At 37.1% G+C, this 18,476-nt stretch overlaps 1 protein-coding gene across 4 annotated transcripts in view; it reads left to right on the forward strand.

The window, feature by feature from the left end:
* Window positions 1-18,476, forward strand: part of pawr (PRKC, apoptosis, WT1, regulator) — a 66,626-nt gene that overhangs the window by 32,646 nt on the left and 15,504 nt on the right. For 3 of the 4 annotated variants that reach the window (XM_058772630.1, XM_058772631.1, XM_058772629.1), the window contains 2 exons: window positions 9,202-9,330; window positions 15,371-15,399. In XM_058772630.1, coding sequence (XP_058628613.1) covers window positions 9,202-9,330; window positions 15,371-15,399 — 158 coding nt within the window. The remainder of the gene's footprint in view (window positions 1-9,201; window positions 9,331-15,370; window positions 15,400-18,476) is intronic. The other variant, XM_058772633.1, reaches the window with a different exon arrangement.

Genomic DNA, 18,476 nt, shown 5'->3' on the forward strand with positions numbered 1-18,476 from the left:
GTTTCGTTAAACAAAAAAAACGATTCATTTAAAAGATTGACTCAAAAGAATCATCTGTGCACGAATCGAATCATGAACTCGCATTACCGCACCAAAGATGATCTATTCTAGAACATTTCGAATGAATAAAGACACACAAAGCTATCATTTGACTTCATAAACTTTTATTTCATGCATGATTCGTATGGATCTGTTAACTGAATGCAAAGTGTGAAATCTAAGAGAATTCGGTGTCATTTTTCAATTAAATTCTTAGAAATATTAAACATAATGATTCAAACACTCAAAATATGAGAAAATAGAAAAACGAGTTACTGGATAAAATTTTTCAAAGATCAAGAACAACTTCCCTCAAGATACTTTTTCAGATTAGACATTGTATCCTCTGATGCTGATAGAAGTTTTGTTGCATGTAGGCATTGCATTGCACTGCACTGAGATGTTACATTACCTTTTTCAGATTTATATAATAGTCTGTATTTCCACGAGAGAAATGCATTACGCGAATGGCTTTCTGTTGTGTCGTCTATTTATGTGTCGTGATGAGCGTATGCACTCACTACGAGTTGCTAAATGAACAGGCTGCTGCACGCAGGTTTTTTTTTTTGTTTTTTTTTTTAACGGAGAATCAGTTGCCTTATTGGTTAAAATCCTCAAACTGTTTACATAAATATGAAATTAAGAAATTACATTAAAATTCAAAGTAATCACTTTGGTCATTTAAAATACTTTTCGGATGTAACTGTAATTTGATTACCACCTATTTAAAATGTAATTATAATGAAATACAGTAACTCTTATTTTGTATTTTAAATGCGTAACGCCGTTACATGCATTTCGTTACTCCCCAGCCCTGTTGACAGCCAATCAGAATCCAGCCAACTTTAAAGAGTGCGAGCATTTGAAGCGGCAGGCGACTAAACTGCAGCGTGTTGGTGAGGACGCCCGTGTATTTATCTTTATAGTTATTGTTCTTGGAGTGAACAGGTCATTATGCTGATAGTGGTAAAATAAAAGATTATAGTAAAATAGTGTTGGGCAATATGCTTAATTGTCATTTCATCCTATCGTCAGCCTGTGAGATCGCCGATACACAATATTATTGTGCAAATGTATTTAATTATTTATTTACTTGGTTTTATTTTCATTTTGGTTTTATTTAAAAATAAATACGGTGGGTACGTTAACTCGAAGGAGGGTTTACAGATCACAATGCAAAGAAGTCTCACATTACGGTCGTTCATCACGATCGCAGATGACAACGTGCAGGATCAACACTGTTCATGTATCGCAGGGTACGATTAAATTAGTGTACATTTAACCAGTTTAATATTAGGGAGGCACTGAAATGTAGACCTTCGTTTGTGTTTTTGACCTACACTGTACAAGACGCGAGAACAGTCCACTATTTACGTTTGTACGTTAGCATGGACTCACTAACTTTAACGTTAGCTAGTTTTAGCCAGAGATACCTTGCTAAAGCACAAGATAACATTAACGTTCTGCTTGAGCAGATGAAAATTGTAACTTAATGAGTGTATGACAACCAGAAAATGAATGTTTTTGTATTTTTGTAAGGCGATAACTCTGACTATCATCGATACATGATGCTATCGTCTATCGGCACAACCCTATTGTAAAACCCCTATCAACACTCTCTTTAACTATTTTACATATTGACAAATTTTTGGCTAATTCATACAAATTTTATGGCATCTTTTTTGCGTATTTCTTAAAAGGACAGTGGAGATATGAAGAAATTGAGTGGGAGAGAGACAGTGGGATGGGATCGGGAAAGGCCCACGAGGCGGGATTTGACCTCGGGTCACTCGAAGCACAACTGCAGCATGCCCATGATAATCTGCCCACGAGGCTATCGGCGCCGATTCTAATTCATACGAATTAGTACGCTTTCATACAATCCCCACTGAATGGTTAGGTTTAGTGGTAGGGTTTGGGGTGGACCTTCTTGTTTCCTTTTTTTTTTTTCTAAAAATAATACATTCTTGTACTGATCAAATTGTCTGAACTCATACAAAATCGCCACCTCATAAAATTGTTACATTTTCTCATGAAATCGGGTTGTCTTTAGCACCATTCTACCTTTTTGTCCTAGCTTTTGAGGGGACCTTTCATAATGCATTAAGTCATATATTTGGGAGACTGAACGCTGTTGACGCCACTATTCACTAGTTTGTAGTGACTGAAAACTCGCCTCCCTAGTCAAATATAGGCGAGAATAAACAGTGAAGTCTGTAATGGGAAGCAGTCTCACTGTGTTTACCAATGCATCAGAAGAACTCGTGTCTGGATAAACATTGAGATAACCAGCCTGATCTGGTCAGTAGCCCCTTCAAGGGTTATTTAACACCAAATGTCCTCTTTTTAGTCCTCGAGGAGGAACGAGGAACCGGCTGATTAAGAATGAACTCTGCTTGACTATAACCCTTAAACCTGTAGAAGGATGCTGTAGGAATTTGCAGTGATATTTATGGCTTCCTGTGGTCGTGAAGACTCCTACTTCATAATACCAAGCATTTAGGCTGTATTCGTTCAAGCAGCTGTTTATCCTTGATCCTAAACAAATGTGATATGTAGTTGTAAACGCTTTGTCACAGCAGATCTTAGCCCATCGTGGCATATTCCGTGAATATTCTGCTACTTGTCTCAAGTTCACTTCAGAGCCCTGGTTGTTTCTTCATCCATATAATGCACATCTTCTACGTGACAAATATAGCAAAACATCAAGCAGTCATTAGGCATGAGGAATAGGAAGCATGTAATTAGCCAATTCTCCATATGACTTGAAAATTACAGAGTGGAGCTTGTGATCAGCAAATTTCATGCATTCATAATATTTTGCACTATTTTTATTTATGTGCTGCAAAGCAGTTTTCTGACTTGTCAATCTTCTCTGTAGAGTCACAAAGAATATAAGAGGTCAATATCAGAGTGCTGATGTAAAAAAAAAAAAAAAAAAAAAGTTAAATACCAGAATTAAAGTCATCATTGACTTAAGCTGCTATTTTACGTATAATAAAAGTGGATAGAGACCAGGGACAGTTGTGGTCACCATTGGCTTTCATTTTGAGCAAAAGAGCAGCTCTTTGTTTTCCTAGCAGGATCTTTTTTGGGATGAACTAATTCTTAAAAAAATATTGTGTTTATAAAGCTAAGGAAACTTAAAAATAACCTTTTGTGTGAGTCACACTATGCTCTAAATCAGATTGTACAAATGATGGGACGTTTCTGCAGTGAGTTTAACATGCTAGATGTTTTTCATTAAAAAGTAGAGTCATAGTGATAAAATCAGATTACTTATCGTCTGCTTTTGAGTGACTTTGAGAGCCTACCACAGCCATGCAAAGTTCTGCAGCTAGAGAGTCTTGAAATTCAATTCAGGCTTTCAAATAATTGCATCAGTCTGTGCATGGCTGTTGAATAAAATGCCCACTCTTTGACCGACCGCTCTTTTGACGGGCAGCAGAGAGAATTGTAACCTTGAGATAATGATTTTTGTTTGTTTTTCTGCAGCCAATATCACCTCAATGAATGCTCGATTTACAAGACTAATAATAACAATACTTTTGAAATAAATCACCACTACTTTTATGGCAAAAATATTCTGCTCTGTCAGAGCTTTCTTTAGTCAACAGACTTCAAATGGTATATTTTAGTGGAAAAATAACCATTTTAATATTTGGAAGTCCTGATTATGAGATGCCACCTGTATCTACCAATTTTTCCTTAATCGTTTAAAGGGTTAGTTCACCCAAGAATTTAAATTGTCATCATATACTCCTCATTGATCTAAAACCTTTATGACTGAGTTTCTTCTTTGGAATGTAAAAGAAGATATTTTGATAAATGTTTTGAATTTAATGGGATCAAAAACAACACTTGGAACCCCCTTTGATTTTCATGGTATGGACTTAAAAAAAAATCATGCAGGTTTGAAACAACAATTTTGGTAAAATTCATGGTTTGATTAATTCATGTTCATAGATCTAACATACTGGAACTGTTCACGAAATGGATGTGTGATTTAATGACATATAGCAACCGTAGAGGTGGCTGGACTGAGCTGAATTCGGAAATAACTTTACAGGCTGCAAATCTGCACACAATTCTCTCAGACGCAAGATTTATAGAGCAACCAGGAAAGGCCTCAGTGGTTTGCTAAAAGTATGTTGTTTCAGAAAGAAGGCTACCATTTTAGGAGAGACGGTGCAAAGCTGTGAATGCTTTCTAAGCTCTCACAAACATTCCTTGAAAACCTCATAATACACCCTGCGGACCATTGTGGTTACATTAAAAGCAACTCTCTTGGAACGTTTGAAAACATCTCCACCGGCTCTCTCAGACCTGGCACGGACCAAGCTGTGGATTAAGTCTGATGTCCTGACTTTGTCCTCCTCCTGTTGTTTGTATTATTTTTATGTCTGACTGATGGAGTCAGTAACCAAACTACCTCTAATAGACACGGTTCGCTCTGAGAACCTTAAAGGAATAGTTCTGCCAGTATGACTGTGAGACTTCAGTTAGTATGTTCACGCTGCTCTTTTTGAAACTCATTCACAAAACAAGCGATTTCTATGTAAATCATAAATTCATAAATCAGTTCATACATTAATTGTCCAATTGAATTTAATGCGAAAATATATGTGTGAAGTGTTTGTGTGCGATTTATTTTGGTTGTGTTTCATTAATAAGGCAGTTGGACACTGTAAATCTCCCAAAAGGATGATAAAGCTACCAGAAAAGTCCATATGGCTTGTCAGGTTTTTTTCTTCTCTGAAGCCATTCAAATACATTTGTGTGAGAAACAGGCCAAAAAGAGAGGGTTTGGAACAATATGAGAACAAATGATGACAGAATCTTTATTATTGGATGAACCACACTTGTTTAAATTTTCCAGCAATTACATATATAGTATAAATGATGGAGTTGATCACTTCCATAAACACCCCCAAAGCTTGCACGGTCCTAAAACACTTCCTGGGTTGTCATTTCATTCTGTAACCTTAGGCAAGTTTTATATTTATATAATAATTAATGATTAAGATTTATATAATGATTAATGTTTGATGATCACGCCTCCTGCCGTACACCAGTGAAAACACGGAAAGCTGGAAAATTCTGTCAATGTCGGGAAAGTGTTGACTCATAAATGACGGAAAATTCCGTCAATGGTGGGAAAAGAGTTAAATGTAATTTAAATATGTTTATCTCACACACATTTAGTTGCCTTGTTGCTGTATAAACAGACTTATCTGCCAGCTCCAAAACTGATTTTGGCCAGGATTCCTCTAACAGCATAACAGTCTAATAATGTACAACAAAAGAGAGAGATCTTTGTTGATAACCAAGCAAATATTTATTCACCATATTAATTTCTTACTTGAGATTAAGTGAAAAGTCGCAAAAAAAACCCTACATTTATACACAAACTGACTGGCAGGTGCAACTTTCAGACTCCATTGATCTTCATCTTGCGTATGCAGAATAGTGGGATTCATCGCAGTGGAAGATGCATCTGTGCTGCCTTCAAAAACAATCTGATGAAGGTATCTCGGTAGACAGGATGTGACACGATCATTGGATTCAGATGTGCATTGTTGCCTTCCTACCTCCATATCCTCTCTGCGGTGGCAGCATTTTTCAGCTTTTGGGAGCATCCTGAATTAATATGTTAAAGTCTCACCTATATAGTGCACTGCAAACTGTAGCAAAAAGTCCCCAGCCTAAATCTTCACCCCCTTTCTAGTCATTTTGAAATGAAATGAAAAAATACGATTAATTTCTTTGTGGAACAGAAAACAGGCAATGACATGTTTTTGTGTGTATAAGGGTAAAAATATGGAGAGCTGACCATGACCGCTGGGCTGTCAGAAAATGGTTTATGATTAAATTTAATAACCAGAGAACGCCTTCCTCGGATTCTGCCAGCCGGTTGTGTGTGCGTACAAAATTTTGTGCGCTCAAGGTGGCTAAGCCATAAATATGTGTTCACCAGGTGAGGTTAATCTCTTGTCCAGTGCAGGGTCGAGATAGGCAAGGCTACCATCATAAATCTCATTCAAATACTTGCACAACATTTGCAGGTGGATCTTTCTGCCTCAGTAGGCAGCATTTTAAGGCATTGAAGGCATGCCTAAAAATTTTATAATCTTTTATAAGAAATTAATACTTTCTTCAGCAAGTATTAAACTGATCAAAAGTGACAGTAAAAACATTTAGAATGTTACAAAAGATTAAATTTATTTCAAATAAATGCAACTAAAGAATCCTGAAAAGCAACATCATAAAGTTTCTTGAGCACCAAATCATCATTTCTGAAGGATCATGTGACACTGAAAACTGAACCAATGGCTTATGAAAGTTCAGCTTTGCATCACAGAAATAAATTACATTTTAAAAAATATTAGAACAGAAAACAGCCTTTTTAAATTGCTACAGTATTTAACAATATTGCATCTTTATGTTTATTAGACTATTGCATTGTTAGCTTAGCTGTATTGCAATCAGCTGTGAGTCAAAGTGAAGAGTTCATAGCACGGCAGCTCAGGTTGGAATATAGTCATATAGCGGCTATCAAGGAAATACCAATATCGCATCACATATCTGGAAAAGGAAATATTAATACACAGAACCGTGTTTGACACGTGAACCAAAAGTGTCTCCACAGTCCTCCAAATTTGATTCTAATGTGTGTGCTTATGAAATAAAATGGCTTTTAGCTGTGCCCAGAATAATCTTGGGATTCTGGGTTAAGTCATTAAGTCACTCCAGGAGACTGGGTTTGTGATGATTAAAGGACAGCTGACTGCATCACGCACACACTCGCACACACACTTTTCACCTTCCATGGGTGTAATACATCATCCTAATGAACCTGTGTAGCCAGGGCATGCAGTACTTGATTAATCCACAGTCATTAAATCCAGTCTGCAGAGGACATCAGGAGGGAAGAGCATCCAGAGCCCCTCAACTCAAGTCTCCATTAATCTACTGCATAACTGGCCTGAATACAACACCAGTCAAAACACAGTACACACAGACACCAAGAGCTTTGGAAATTTGAAAAAGAAACACTTTTGAGAGAATTCCAAAACTGAACCATCGCGTGTAAAACAAGATGAATTAATTATTAAAAATGGATGAAATAATAATAAATAAATAAGCAAGTTATAAAAATAGTTCTGTTTCTGGATGCTGGATGTACTGAGTTACTGAGAATACTGTGTTCCAGCCAAGATAAAATACACAAGATTGAGTCATTATTTTTAGATAGTTTTCCCAGAAGAAAGATATTGTACATTTTAAATATGTATATTTTCCAAAGCTTAATCATATTTTGTATTAATAAATATTTTATTAATAAAGTATAAAACATAAATTGTTATTTAAGAAAGAAATGTTTTTATGAGAAGGTAAAGCACATTCTCTTATGCTTTTATCTCTTCTTGTTGAGACATTATGAATGTAAAAGATACATTTGAGGAATATGCATAAAGCTTCAGGCAGTTCAGCTTTGACTGTTGAAAAATAACAACAAAATTAAAAGTTAAGACGGTGGGATAGACTGCAGTTTTGAGGCAGACATGTTGCACATTCCCTCTTCCAGGAAAGGGGTATTAACGTGATATATTGTGAATATTTTTTTTTTCCACTGGCCAGACACAAAATTTCCACCCGCACATGCATTCCTACTAAAGCAGAAGATGAGCACAGATGGAGTTTTTTTTTTTTTAATGAAGCCCCTCTCCCTCACTGCAAACACAAGGAGGTTAAAGGTGTGATCATCTAACCCAGGGGTGTCAAACTCAGTTCCTGGAGGGCCACAGCCCTGCAGAGTTTAGTTCCAACCCTGCTCCAACTCCCATACCATGTAGTTTTCAAATAAGCCTTAATGGCTTGATTAGCTGGATCTGGTGTGTTTAATTAGGGTTGCATCTAAACTGCGCAGGGCTGTGGCCCTCCAGGAACTGAGTTTGACACCCCTGATCTAATCTGTCTTTTTCTTTATTTTTCCGATACTTTTTCTTGTTTTAATTTTTATATTTTTGCCATATTTAATATATTCATGTAATTTCATTTTAAATTACATAATTTAGATTTAGTTTTTTTTTTTACTATCTTTGTAATCATTAGGCACATTGGTTTTTGTTGTTGTTTTTTTATTTCTCCTGATATGACCCCTTTAAATGTGTCTTTCCACACCTGTGTGATGATAAAACTCCATAAACTGGCATAGGTGTTTCAAGCCAGTCTCTAAACAAATTGTTTACACACATTCAATGTCAATAGGTCAGTTTGCCTTTTTTTTTTTTTTTAATGTTTTTTAAAAGGTCACTTAGTGCGAGCCTGTCTCTCTCTCTCTATATTTGTGCAATAATGGCTTTGAAAGTGTCTTAATAGTCATTTACTGTTGTGACAATAATTTGGCCTCAAGTTTATAAGCTGTCTTAATTGACATAAATGATTGTCATTAGGCAGGGGGATGTCTGGTTTTGGCTAACGGGCAGCGGAGTGCAGAAGTGACCTCTTTAAGGCTGCAGCGGGGGCTGATGAAGCGTGTTTACTGATCCCTGGGGAGGGGGAAAGTGTGTGTGTCTAAGTCATAGTTTATACATTCATTTGCGTATGCCGATGCCTATGAGAGAGTTTAGAGTTTGGCCCGTCCCCAGGAAGTGTTGATAAAACCGGCTGGCCGGAAAGCTTGTGCAAATTATTACATTCCAGTTTAGCCTTGTAAGGCTATTTTTACCTTCCCAGCCCTGTTCTGAACTCCACCTTCACTCTCTCTCCTTCTTCCTGAACAGGAAAGACTGGTTTACGTGCAGCCTGAAAACCGGTTTCTCTTTGTCACTTTTGTCAGATAGGGCAGGGGGCGTTATCATTCATAATTAACTCAAACTGTTGGTATTCTCCAAATTGTCATGTGTATTGGACTGTGTAAAAAGTTCTGTTTCCAGTGTGTACTGGGACATTCCACTTCCCAAAAATCCCCTAGACTCATACCTCAGAGGTTGTTCGGGAGCACACTTCCTGTGTCTGTTTGTGTATGTGTATGTGTATGTGTATGTGTGTGTGTGTGTGTAGAGAACACAATTAGACTCTCTCGTCATGTGAAAATAATCCACAAATCCCAAACAATCTGAACAAACTAAACTGACCGAGCCTTAAATTTCTCTGCAGAGCTTGGATGAGCTTGATGACGATGATGGAGAAGAGAAAGAGAGGAAGGTGGAAGAAAGTCTTACGCAGCACAACACGGTCCAGAATGAGGCAATGACCCCTGACCCCGAAGCGGCCTACTCGATACAGGTGAGAGAGTGTTTGTTATAGTAATTTCAGAGGATAATCCTGCCTCTAGAGGGTGTAGAGTGCAGTCACTGGTCGGCCTTACAGAGGCAGTGTTGACCAAAGAAACAAACACAATCAAGTGACAAACAGAAAGCAGGGCAGTCGACGTTCATGCTGCATCGAGCCACGATATAACTCTTGACACTAGACATGATGGTGTTTTGTCTTTTATTTACCTTGTGTTATCACCTGTCTAGAGAGGAAATGTGACACAGGATCACACCTGCATCATCTTTTTGACTTATTTATTTTGGTGTTTTAAAGCAGAACAAGCTAACAAAAACTGAGAAAAGAAAAGAGAAATAAAAGACAATAATAAATGTGTAAAATACTTCTCTTATTGCTTTTTGTGTTATATTTTGTATATATATATATATATATATATATATATATATATATATATATATATATATATATATATATATATATATATATATATATATACATATACATATACATATATATATATATACATATATATATATATATATATATATATACATACATACATACATACATACATACATACATACATACATATATATATACATATATACATATATGCATGCATGCATACATGCATACATGCATACACACACACACACACACACACACACACACACACATATATATATATATATATAATATAATTAGGGATATTGGGGTCAGAAAGAGGTTTTTTTTTTTTTTTTATAAAGAAGTTCATACTTTTTATTCAGAAAGGTTGTGATAAATTAAGTGACAGGAAAGACTTTCTATTAATCAAAGAAACCTGATTTTTTTTTTATCATGGTCTCCCCAAAACAAAATTAAGCAGCACAAATGTTTTCAGCATTGATGATGATAATAATAATTATTTATTGAGCACCAAAACAGCATTTTGGAATGATTTTTGAATCATTCATCATGTGACACTGAAAACTGGAGTAATGGCTGGAGCACATTCATCTTTGCTGCCACAAGAATTATTACAGTTTTAAAATGTATTAAAATAGGAAATAATTTTTTAATTATGATAATATTTCACAACATTACTGTTTTATGCATTTTTGATCAAATAAATGCAGTATTGGTGAGCATAAGTGACAACTCCAGACTACTTAATATAATTTAGTTATACTTCAGATATTTTTTTCTATTGAATTTTGATTCTGTAGATAAAATGTATGCCAGCTTTTTATGAATAGTATATTATTTCTCAGGCATATAATCACCCTCATATTGTTCCAAATCGTTATGGCCAAACACAAAATAAGATGTTTTGAAGAATATTCACGCCTCTCTTTATATGTTATACAATGTATCTATATAGTGACAAGGGGCTGATAAAGTGAAGCAAGTAGAACATCCAAATCTTCTGATGTCGAATGATAGCTTTGAGTGAGGAACAGCCCAAACTTAATTATTCACTAAAAATCTTGCCTGCATTTGTTATCTTTAGGGGCTCACTAAATGTCAATGTGCCATCAGTAGAGGTCTGGGAACAAGATTATGTATTTTTCTGAATGATGCTTCGTTTTGTTATATCTAATTTCCTCCTGTTGGGTGGTTGATTCCATGTAGCCTCAGGTTGCTGAATGCATAAAGGATGCGATATCCGACAGTATAATCACATTGACATTGTGTGAATGCATGTCATCTTGTGTTACTTTTCCCTGGAACGGATTGCTACTGTATTATTCTGTGAGGATTTCAAACCTATTATTGCAAACTATGAAAGGACTTTTAGTTAGCAATTGTTTTCAACTAAAGGCATGGTGAAAAGTGCTTCTCTGAAAAGCTATGGAAATGTGCTTCAGTAAGATTGATAATTATGTTTAAATAAAGAAACCTATTACTGCCCGAGCCTTGAGAATGTGAGTGGTTACATGTGTTTCTGTTGATCCTGGTCATGTTCAGCAGTCTATGCCAACCCACAGATCTCCAGATGTTGGCCTCTGTTGTGTCGGACTCTGTTCACATTGTATGTAGGATATTGCACAACGTTTGGTTCTGGTCCTCTAATTTCATTGGCCAAGAGTGATGTACAATATATGCAATTTCATTTAAATTTGTGTCATAACATAGCTTTGACCATATTCATAATATTGAATGGTCATATAGCTAAATGCTTCTGAATTTGGTTGGGAAAAACACACCTTTTAAAAAATTAGACCATGTGTGAAACAACAAATAATTATGCAAGTTACTGAACACTGGTGCTGTATAGCTGTAAAACTCTGTGTTCATCACATCCAGTGACCTTCAGTAACTGTTGGTTCTTACATTTAAGACCAGTTTGCGAAACCCTGATCTAATGTAATGCATTTTATGATGTTGATATAAAAAAAAAAAAAAAGGAATATATTTTCTTTCGTTTTGCTTTTTATGTCAATATGGTAGGTTTAAAACAAGTATAAAAAAGTAATCTAAAAATTTGCCAAAATACATTACCTAAAATGAGTAACCTAGATTACTGACTACAGTTCTCTTCATGTATTTTGTAATAAGTAATGAACTACAATTTGAAAGTAATCTACCCAGGTCTATATACAATATATACTCTTACTGAAAGCACAAATAACCCAACACAAATCAAATCGCTGCACTGATAAGCCTTGTGCTTATTTCACCATTTTATTTATCAAACTGATGGCAAAGAAATCGTTTGACCAATTTTTTTAGGATACAAGTCATTTGGATACTAGAAATGATCCATTACACATTTTTCCTTTGCTTTAATGTCAACATACTGTGCTGCAGTGATGTATTTTTGTAAGCCAAACCAGAAGTTATAGCATCACCTTATTTTTCTCTGACAAAAAGCTGTGAACGACAAAAGTTTGATTGTTACATGTTTGGTTCATTATGATAATTTTCACAACTGAACAGAACTTTTATGAATTTTGAAGCCTAAATGCAATAACTAGAAGTAAAAAACAGGCTATAACCAAACTACACCACAGTCAAATGACTTGAACTTCACCACCATTAAGCTTCTGACAGCTCTTTCGATATTTATTTAAAATACATTTTCCCTGAAAGCTTGAGTTAGAATACTTTGCAAGAGCATGATTATGAACACAGTGAGGCTGTAAAATTGGATTAGTGAATAGACGAGTTTACCTGTTCGGCATGGTGATGATTAATGTCCCAGACAACCTCTGTAGTCCCAACTAACTTTTTCAAGAGAAGTAAAAACATTAAAAAAATGAATAAATAAATAATAAGGTGCTTATTTCCGGCATTTAACCAAAAACCCATTCAAAAAATTAAGTGATTTTGACTGTCGACTGTCACGTCGTCTTGACTTTCCTCTTTTCCTCTTGTAATTTCAATATTTTCTCATCTTCGACCATTATATTTAGTAACTGAACATAAAAACCTGATACAAAAACTTGCACTTTCTGTTTCTTGCATGTGTCTCACCAAGTACATTACACTGGTTTCAGAGTGTTCCCTCATATTACGAGAGATGACACATGTAACATTATGTCCCCGTTTTTTCTAGACATCACGTTTGAAGCAGATGGCAGATTTACGCATCCTTGTCAGACACGTGAGCGTAGAGTGCCTCAAAAATTTGCTGCTGCATTTATCAATTGCTTGGAATGGCTTTTGTGGAATTCCACGCCATAGTTCACTGCTCTCTGACCTCCCACTAGACGTGCTCATAATCTACGAGCTTTCTACAATATTAATATGATGCCTGACAGCTCTCAGGTTCACCGATTACAGGGTTGGATGCACATGATGTGTCTCTGGATATTCACCGTACAGTCTGTTCAAGGCCGCTGGTAATTTAGGGATGCAGTAAATTAAAAGATCATAACTTTATGAGTATTATTCCTAGATATTTTTATGCAGGGGCAAGCATTACCCTTCTGGTGCTGTGTGTGTGTATTGTTTTGCTGCTTCTCTCTCTAATGAAGTCCTGATCAGCTCAAGGCCTCCATCTGCTTCTGCTTAAGCTGCGCTTTACCTTTCTTCTGCCATACAAGGAAAACACACTCTGATACCGGAGAACCGCTAGAACTCGCAGAACCGTACGGAACATTCCACAGGATCATCTCGCTCCAGTGTGGCGCCAATGCAGCAGTGCATCGCTGAAAAATTCAATTCCATCTGTGCTATGTGCAGTGCCTCAAAAACCTAGTGAGCTGCCTACCTGGACATTAGTAATCAATGGACAGAAACTGCTTCCAAGGTATCATAGGTGCATTTAAACATGCAAATGAAATTGCGAAAAGTTGTCTAGGTGGGAAACTCAGTAAGGTTTGAGACATAGAACTTGCTTGTCAGTAGGGTGTACATTTATTAACATTTTGGTCAGAACATCTGCACTAGGGTTTGAGACGCAGCCTTTGCGTGACAATACTGGGTTAATTCTGAACCAAAGTGTTCATGCCATTTGCATTTTTAATTAGCACTTCTCGTGTGAAGACGTTAGATGCACTGGGAGGGATTTCCCATGCATCACCGCGCTGACCCCAGCAATAAGAGCGATGAGATGGTGGCAGTGTAATTTTCACCTGACAAAGGCACCCATTAGAAATGTTATGGAGCAAAGCAGAATTTGCATAGTGCAATGAGATGCAGTTTCCTTTAAAACGCTGCTCAACAGCTGGAATTCTCAAATGTTTTTTTTGCTCTGTAAGCTCAAGGATTTCAGCGTTCGTATTTAATATTACGAGGCCTATGTGGGTAAATATGAATTGTGTACAGGCAACAGGCTGAGATTTGAATGTTTATCGCATAAAGCAGGAAAGATTTAGGGCACATGAGCCACAGCTTCAGAATGCCAGAGCAGGCCTGTGCCGGACTTTATTAGACTGGCCTTCTGAGATCCTGAGATCTTACCTTTTTAAATTGGCTGTCAAAATCACAAAGCCGGTCATCGCAAACAGCTATGAATTCCTTTTTAAGCAATGTGCAATTTATCAGGAGAGAACTGGGCTGAATACAATGAATATATTTGCTTTCTCCATTTCAGTTTTCCTACCTCCCTCATCTCTCTTTCTCACACACACTTTTTGTTCTGTTTCTTTGCTCTCCCTTTTCATCTGTGATGACAAAAATGCCTAATTTTTTTTTTTTAAGGTTAAGGGTTCCAGCTATTCAAACAATAGTTATATTGAGTAATTTAGCACTCTGTATCACCAAATTTCCATTAGGTTCTGCATGTTTATAAGGACACACATAAGCATTCACAAGCCATTTTACTTCTGTAATGTGACGTATTTCTGACTGAAAGTATAATAAATGAGGAAAGATGAAGGATGGGACTTGATTTTGATGATTAGCTCATGAAACATGTTAATTATATTGCAGGTGATTAAAACCAGGGGATAGAAACAAAGGCAGAGAAGTTTTTGCCTCTGAAAATATGTTTTTATGATGGTTGAAACTTTATACGCTCCCCTAGAGCTTCGTGTATAAAGAGATGGTGATTATTGTGGTGGTGGTGTGGAATTAGATTACCAACATCTTGCTTCAGCCAAACAATATTTCGAGAGGCTTTGCGGCAATAAGAGGAATTATTAGTAAAATCTGATTGTGGTTAAAAAAAAAAAAAAAAAAAAAAGTAGAAAAACATGAACCTAAACATTATGAATAGCCAAACTTTGTGTTCCTGGAACATATGGGTCTGAAAGTGTTTTGTATGACAGTTGGATAGATATCAGCCTTTAGTGAGAGTTTGAGAATGATAACCATAACCTGTAGGCCGTCACAGTGATGGAACTTGTTTCTTTGAAGCAAACACAACTGTAAGGTTCAGCTCTGTTTGAGTTATAGCGCCTGGATTTATTGTTTTTTGATTTATTTTTTTGTCTGGTTTAGCTTTGGTACCTCAGAAAGGGACGTATGAATAGAGTGAGTCATACCGTTCAAAGGCCAACAGAAACTATTGGTAGGCTGTAGTGTGTGGGTTTGTGTTTGTGTATCTGTATATAGGTCTGTTTGTTTGTCCATTAAACCAAGAGGTTATTCTCATTTTTATGCCTCTATTTTATTTTTTCAGGACACTCCGAGATCCAGAAGTCATAAGAGGTGAGTCTGACTGAATCTAATATCTGTTAGAGGGTAAATTGAGACTTTTCTGTACTGCGCAGAGTGAGATTGAAGGAATTAAACCGTTTTAGCCGTTGACCCCAACTCTGAACCATTCGCTCGTCTGGTGGCTTCTGTCAGATGTAAAAAGTATTCTCCTGGTTTGAAAATTTGCCTTAGCAAAACTGCTGAAAAAGAAGCATCTTGTCAGAAGAAAGGGATATAAAGCCTGTGAAATGACAGCATGGCTTAACTGGACTCATTTTCAGAGCCACTGCAAGAACGCCAGTTGCTTTCATTCTCTCAGTTGGCAGCAAAGTCAAGCCTGAATTTGTTTCCACTTGAATGATACAAGTGGACTGTTTGTATCAAGCTGAGCACTCAAAATTAAGAGACAAGTTCTAGGAAGTTGAAACTTAAAACTCGCTCCAAAACCAAACACTGAGTGACTTTGACAAAGAAATATCCAGCATGACCCTGTGTCACCTCTCACGTAAAAACACTTCCTGGCCCAACAATGGCTATTTTTCTTAAACATTTCGAAATGTCACATTCAATTCTTTACACAGGTTGCAGCAGTCGACAGGTTACACAGGTTCACGCACCAATTGTTCTTTTGAACTGATTCTTAAAATGCATAAGTAGTTAATTCAACTGTAAGGTAGAAATTTTAAAGTAAATCTGTGAGGTAAATAGTGGTATTATCAGTATTTAAAGGGATAGTTCACCCAAAAATGAAAATTCTGTCATTAATTACTCACCCTCATGTCGTTCCAAACCCGTAAGACCTTCGTTTATGTTCGGAACACAAATTAAGACATTTTGATGAAATCTGAGAGTTTTCTGACCCTGCATAGTTAGCAACGGAACTGACGTTCAAGGCCCCAAAAAAGTAGTAAAGACATCATTAAAATAGCTCATGTGACATCAGTTGTTCATAATTTTATGAAGCTATGAGAATACTTTTTCGTCCTGCAGCGCTTGTGCTACACATATGAACGGTTTCTCATTGAAGAGCAACTGGAGGTTTGATTTTTTTTTTTTTTTTGCATGGCAGATGATCAGCGGCCTTTTTTTTTTTTTTTTATGTGGGAACCCTAACCACGTCTAGTAACTAGAATATCATAGTGGGCTGTAGTAGCGGCAAAACAAATCGTGCATCTCATTGAAGAGCAACTGGAGGTTTTTTTTTTGTTGTTGGTTTTTTTTTGCATGGCAGAAGATCTGCGGCCTTTTTTTTTTTTTTAATGTGGGAACCCTAACCACGTCTAGTAACTAGAATATCATAGTGGGCTGTAGTAGCGGCAAAACAACCACCCACCCATAAGATGCTAACCACTCAGAACACCTCAGCATCCTGGCAGCTGAATGTCACATAGAAGTGTAAAAATTCATTCAAACATTTGAACTAGTTCATTTAAATGAACAAACCGGTTCACTAAAATGAATCAGACCTCCCTGTTTACAATCACTTGGACTCAATTTGACTCAACACAGAAAGTGCCAGTGCATTGTGGATCCAGGGTGATGCAGACAAAAGCCCATCTGAAGCTCAGTCTGGCCGTTTGATTAGTCGCCCATCTTTCTGCCCCGATACTCGCACTCCAACACCCAGGGCTCTGCCACAGCCGGCATGACAGGTGGACGGCAGAACCGGCAGCAGAAACCGCAATAAACACGCTCACAATGCATCAGAACAAAAGGAGGAGCTAGCCATAAACATTAAAGTAATGACGTTATGTTACAGATAATTAATGTTTCAAAGACAAGTAAAATATGTTTACTATGGTTGTTTGAGTCCTAAATAGAACAAGCGAGGCAAGGCAAACGCACACCTTATGAGGTGCAAGTTGAAGGAAAAAATATAAATCAATTGGAAAACAACTGCACACTCACTTAAGCATATTTATTAACCAACGTTTTGGCTAGTAGCCTTTTTCAAGGTGTGTATTTGAGTCCTAACCAAAAGCTTATTCTGGAGGAATTAACACAAAATGAATTAAATCTGCAGCCAGCTAGTACAGCCAACATATTTAGAGTTGACTTCCGGCCCTCTCTTTCTCATACACACAAAGCCCCCTGCCGGGTTTCCAGGAGCAGATCATTACCTCTGCCTCCTCCTGTTTCCTCTCCACAGGGGACTAATGCAACAGAGTGGCTGTTACATTCCCAGGACATGAACATTCAGATTGGACATCTGCTCCGTTCTCCGAGTCGGTCAGATTCAGACTACGCTATACTGATAAAGCCATGGCGAAATACATCACACACCTCATCCGGACACATTACTGGACCTTTTCCTTTAGGGTTTCCTTTATTATTATTATTTGTACTTTTTCTGTCGTCTTCAATGTTGAATAACAATAGATGTAACGTCTTTTGAAAAATATCAGGGCCAAATGCATTTTTTTGAAACTACAATTTCACATTTTCTGAAGAAAATTACTCGTCGCCACTATGCTAGATTGTTGCCAGAGCATTGCTAAGTGGCTTTTTTGTCATCAAGAAGAAGAAGAAGAAAAAAGAGGCCACCCGAAAAGTCACTAGACATGGCTCAGGTCCACAATTATAATGTTCAGTCGCTTCAAAGAAAGCACACAATTTGAGATACCGTTCATGTCCATACCAGAAATTTGCGGGAAGAGTTAATCTTAGGGTTTTCTTCAGATCTCTAACCCTAAGAATGAGCAATAATAATATTAATAATGATGCTGGTCTTGGCTAAATAGTTTGGGTCCATGAGCATTAGGCCGGTCGGTTGCACATCGGCTCTATCCTGTACATTTGACCTGAATCTCCTCATTAGATGAAACACTTCACCGTACCTCCTCATTAGCTGGAGGATTAGAACGGCCGTCTGTCAAAAGAGAGACACTCTGAGAATAACCGCGGAGAACATTTGAGCTGGCAAATGGTTTTCAGCGCCCAAACGATCGTTTCCCAACCAGACCTCCGTGGATGATAATGTTATGTGGGCTAGAGCTCCCTTCAGCCTGTCTGTGGTTAGAAAGTTTAAAAACCTTTAGAAGAGAGAGGCGATTGAAGCTAGTTTCAGCCAGAGCAGGATATTTCTGCGG

The sequence above is a fragment of the Onychostoma macrolepis genome, chromosome 04 (genome assembly GCF_012432095.1).
Source record: "Onychostoma macrolepis isolate SWU-2019 chromosome 04, ASM1243209v1, whole genome shotgun sequence".
In the NCBI taxonomy this organism is placed as follows: Eukaryota; Metazoa; Chordata; class Actinopteri; order Cypriniformes; family Cyprinidae; genus Onychostoma; species Onychostoma macrolepis.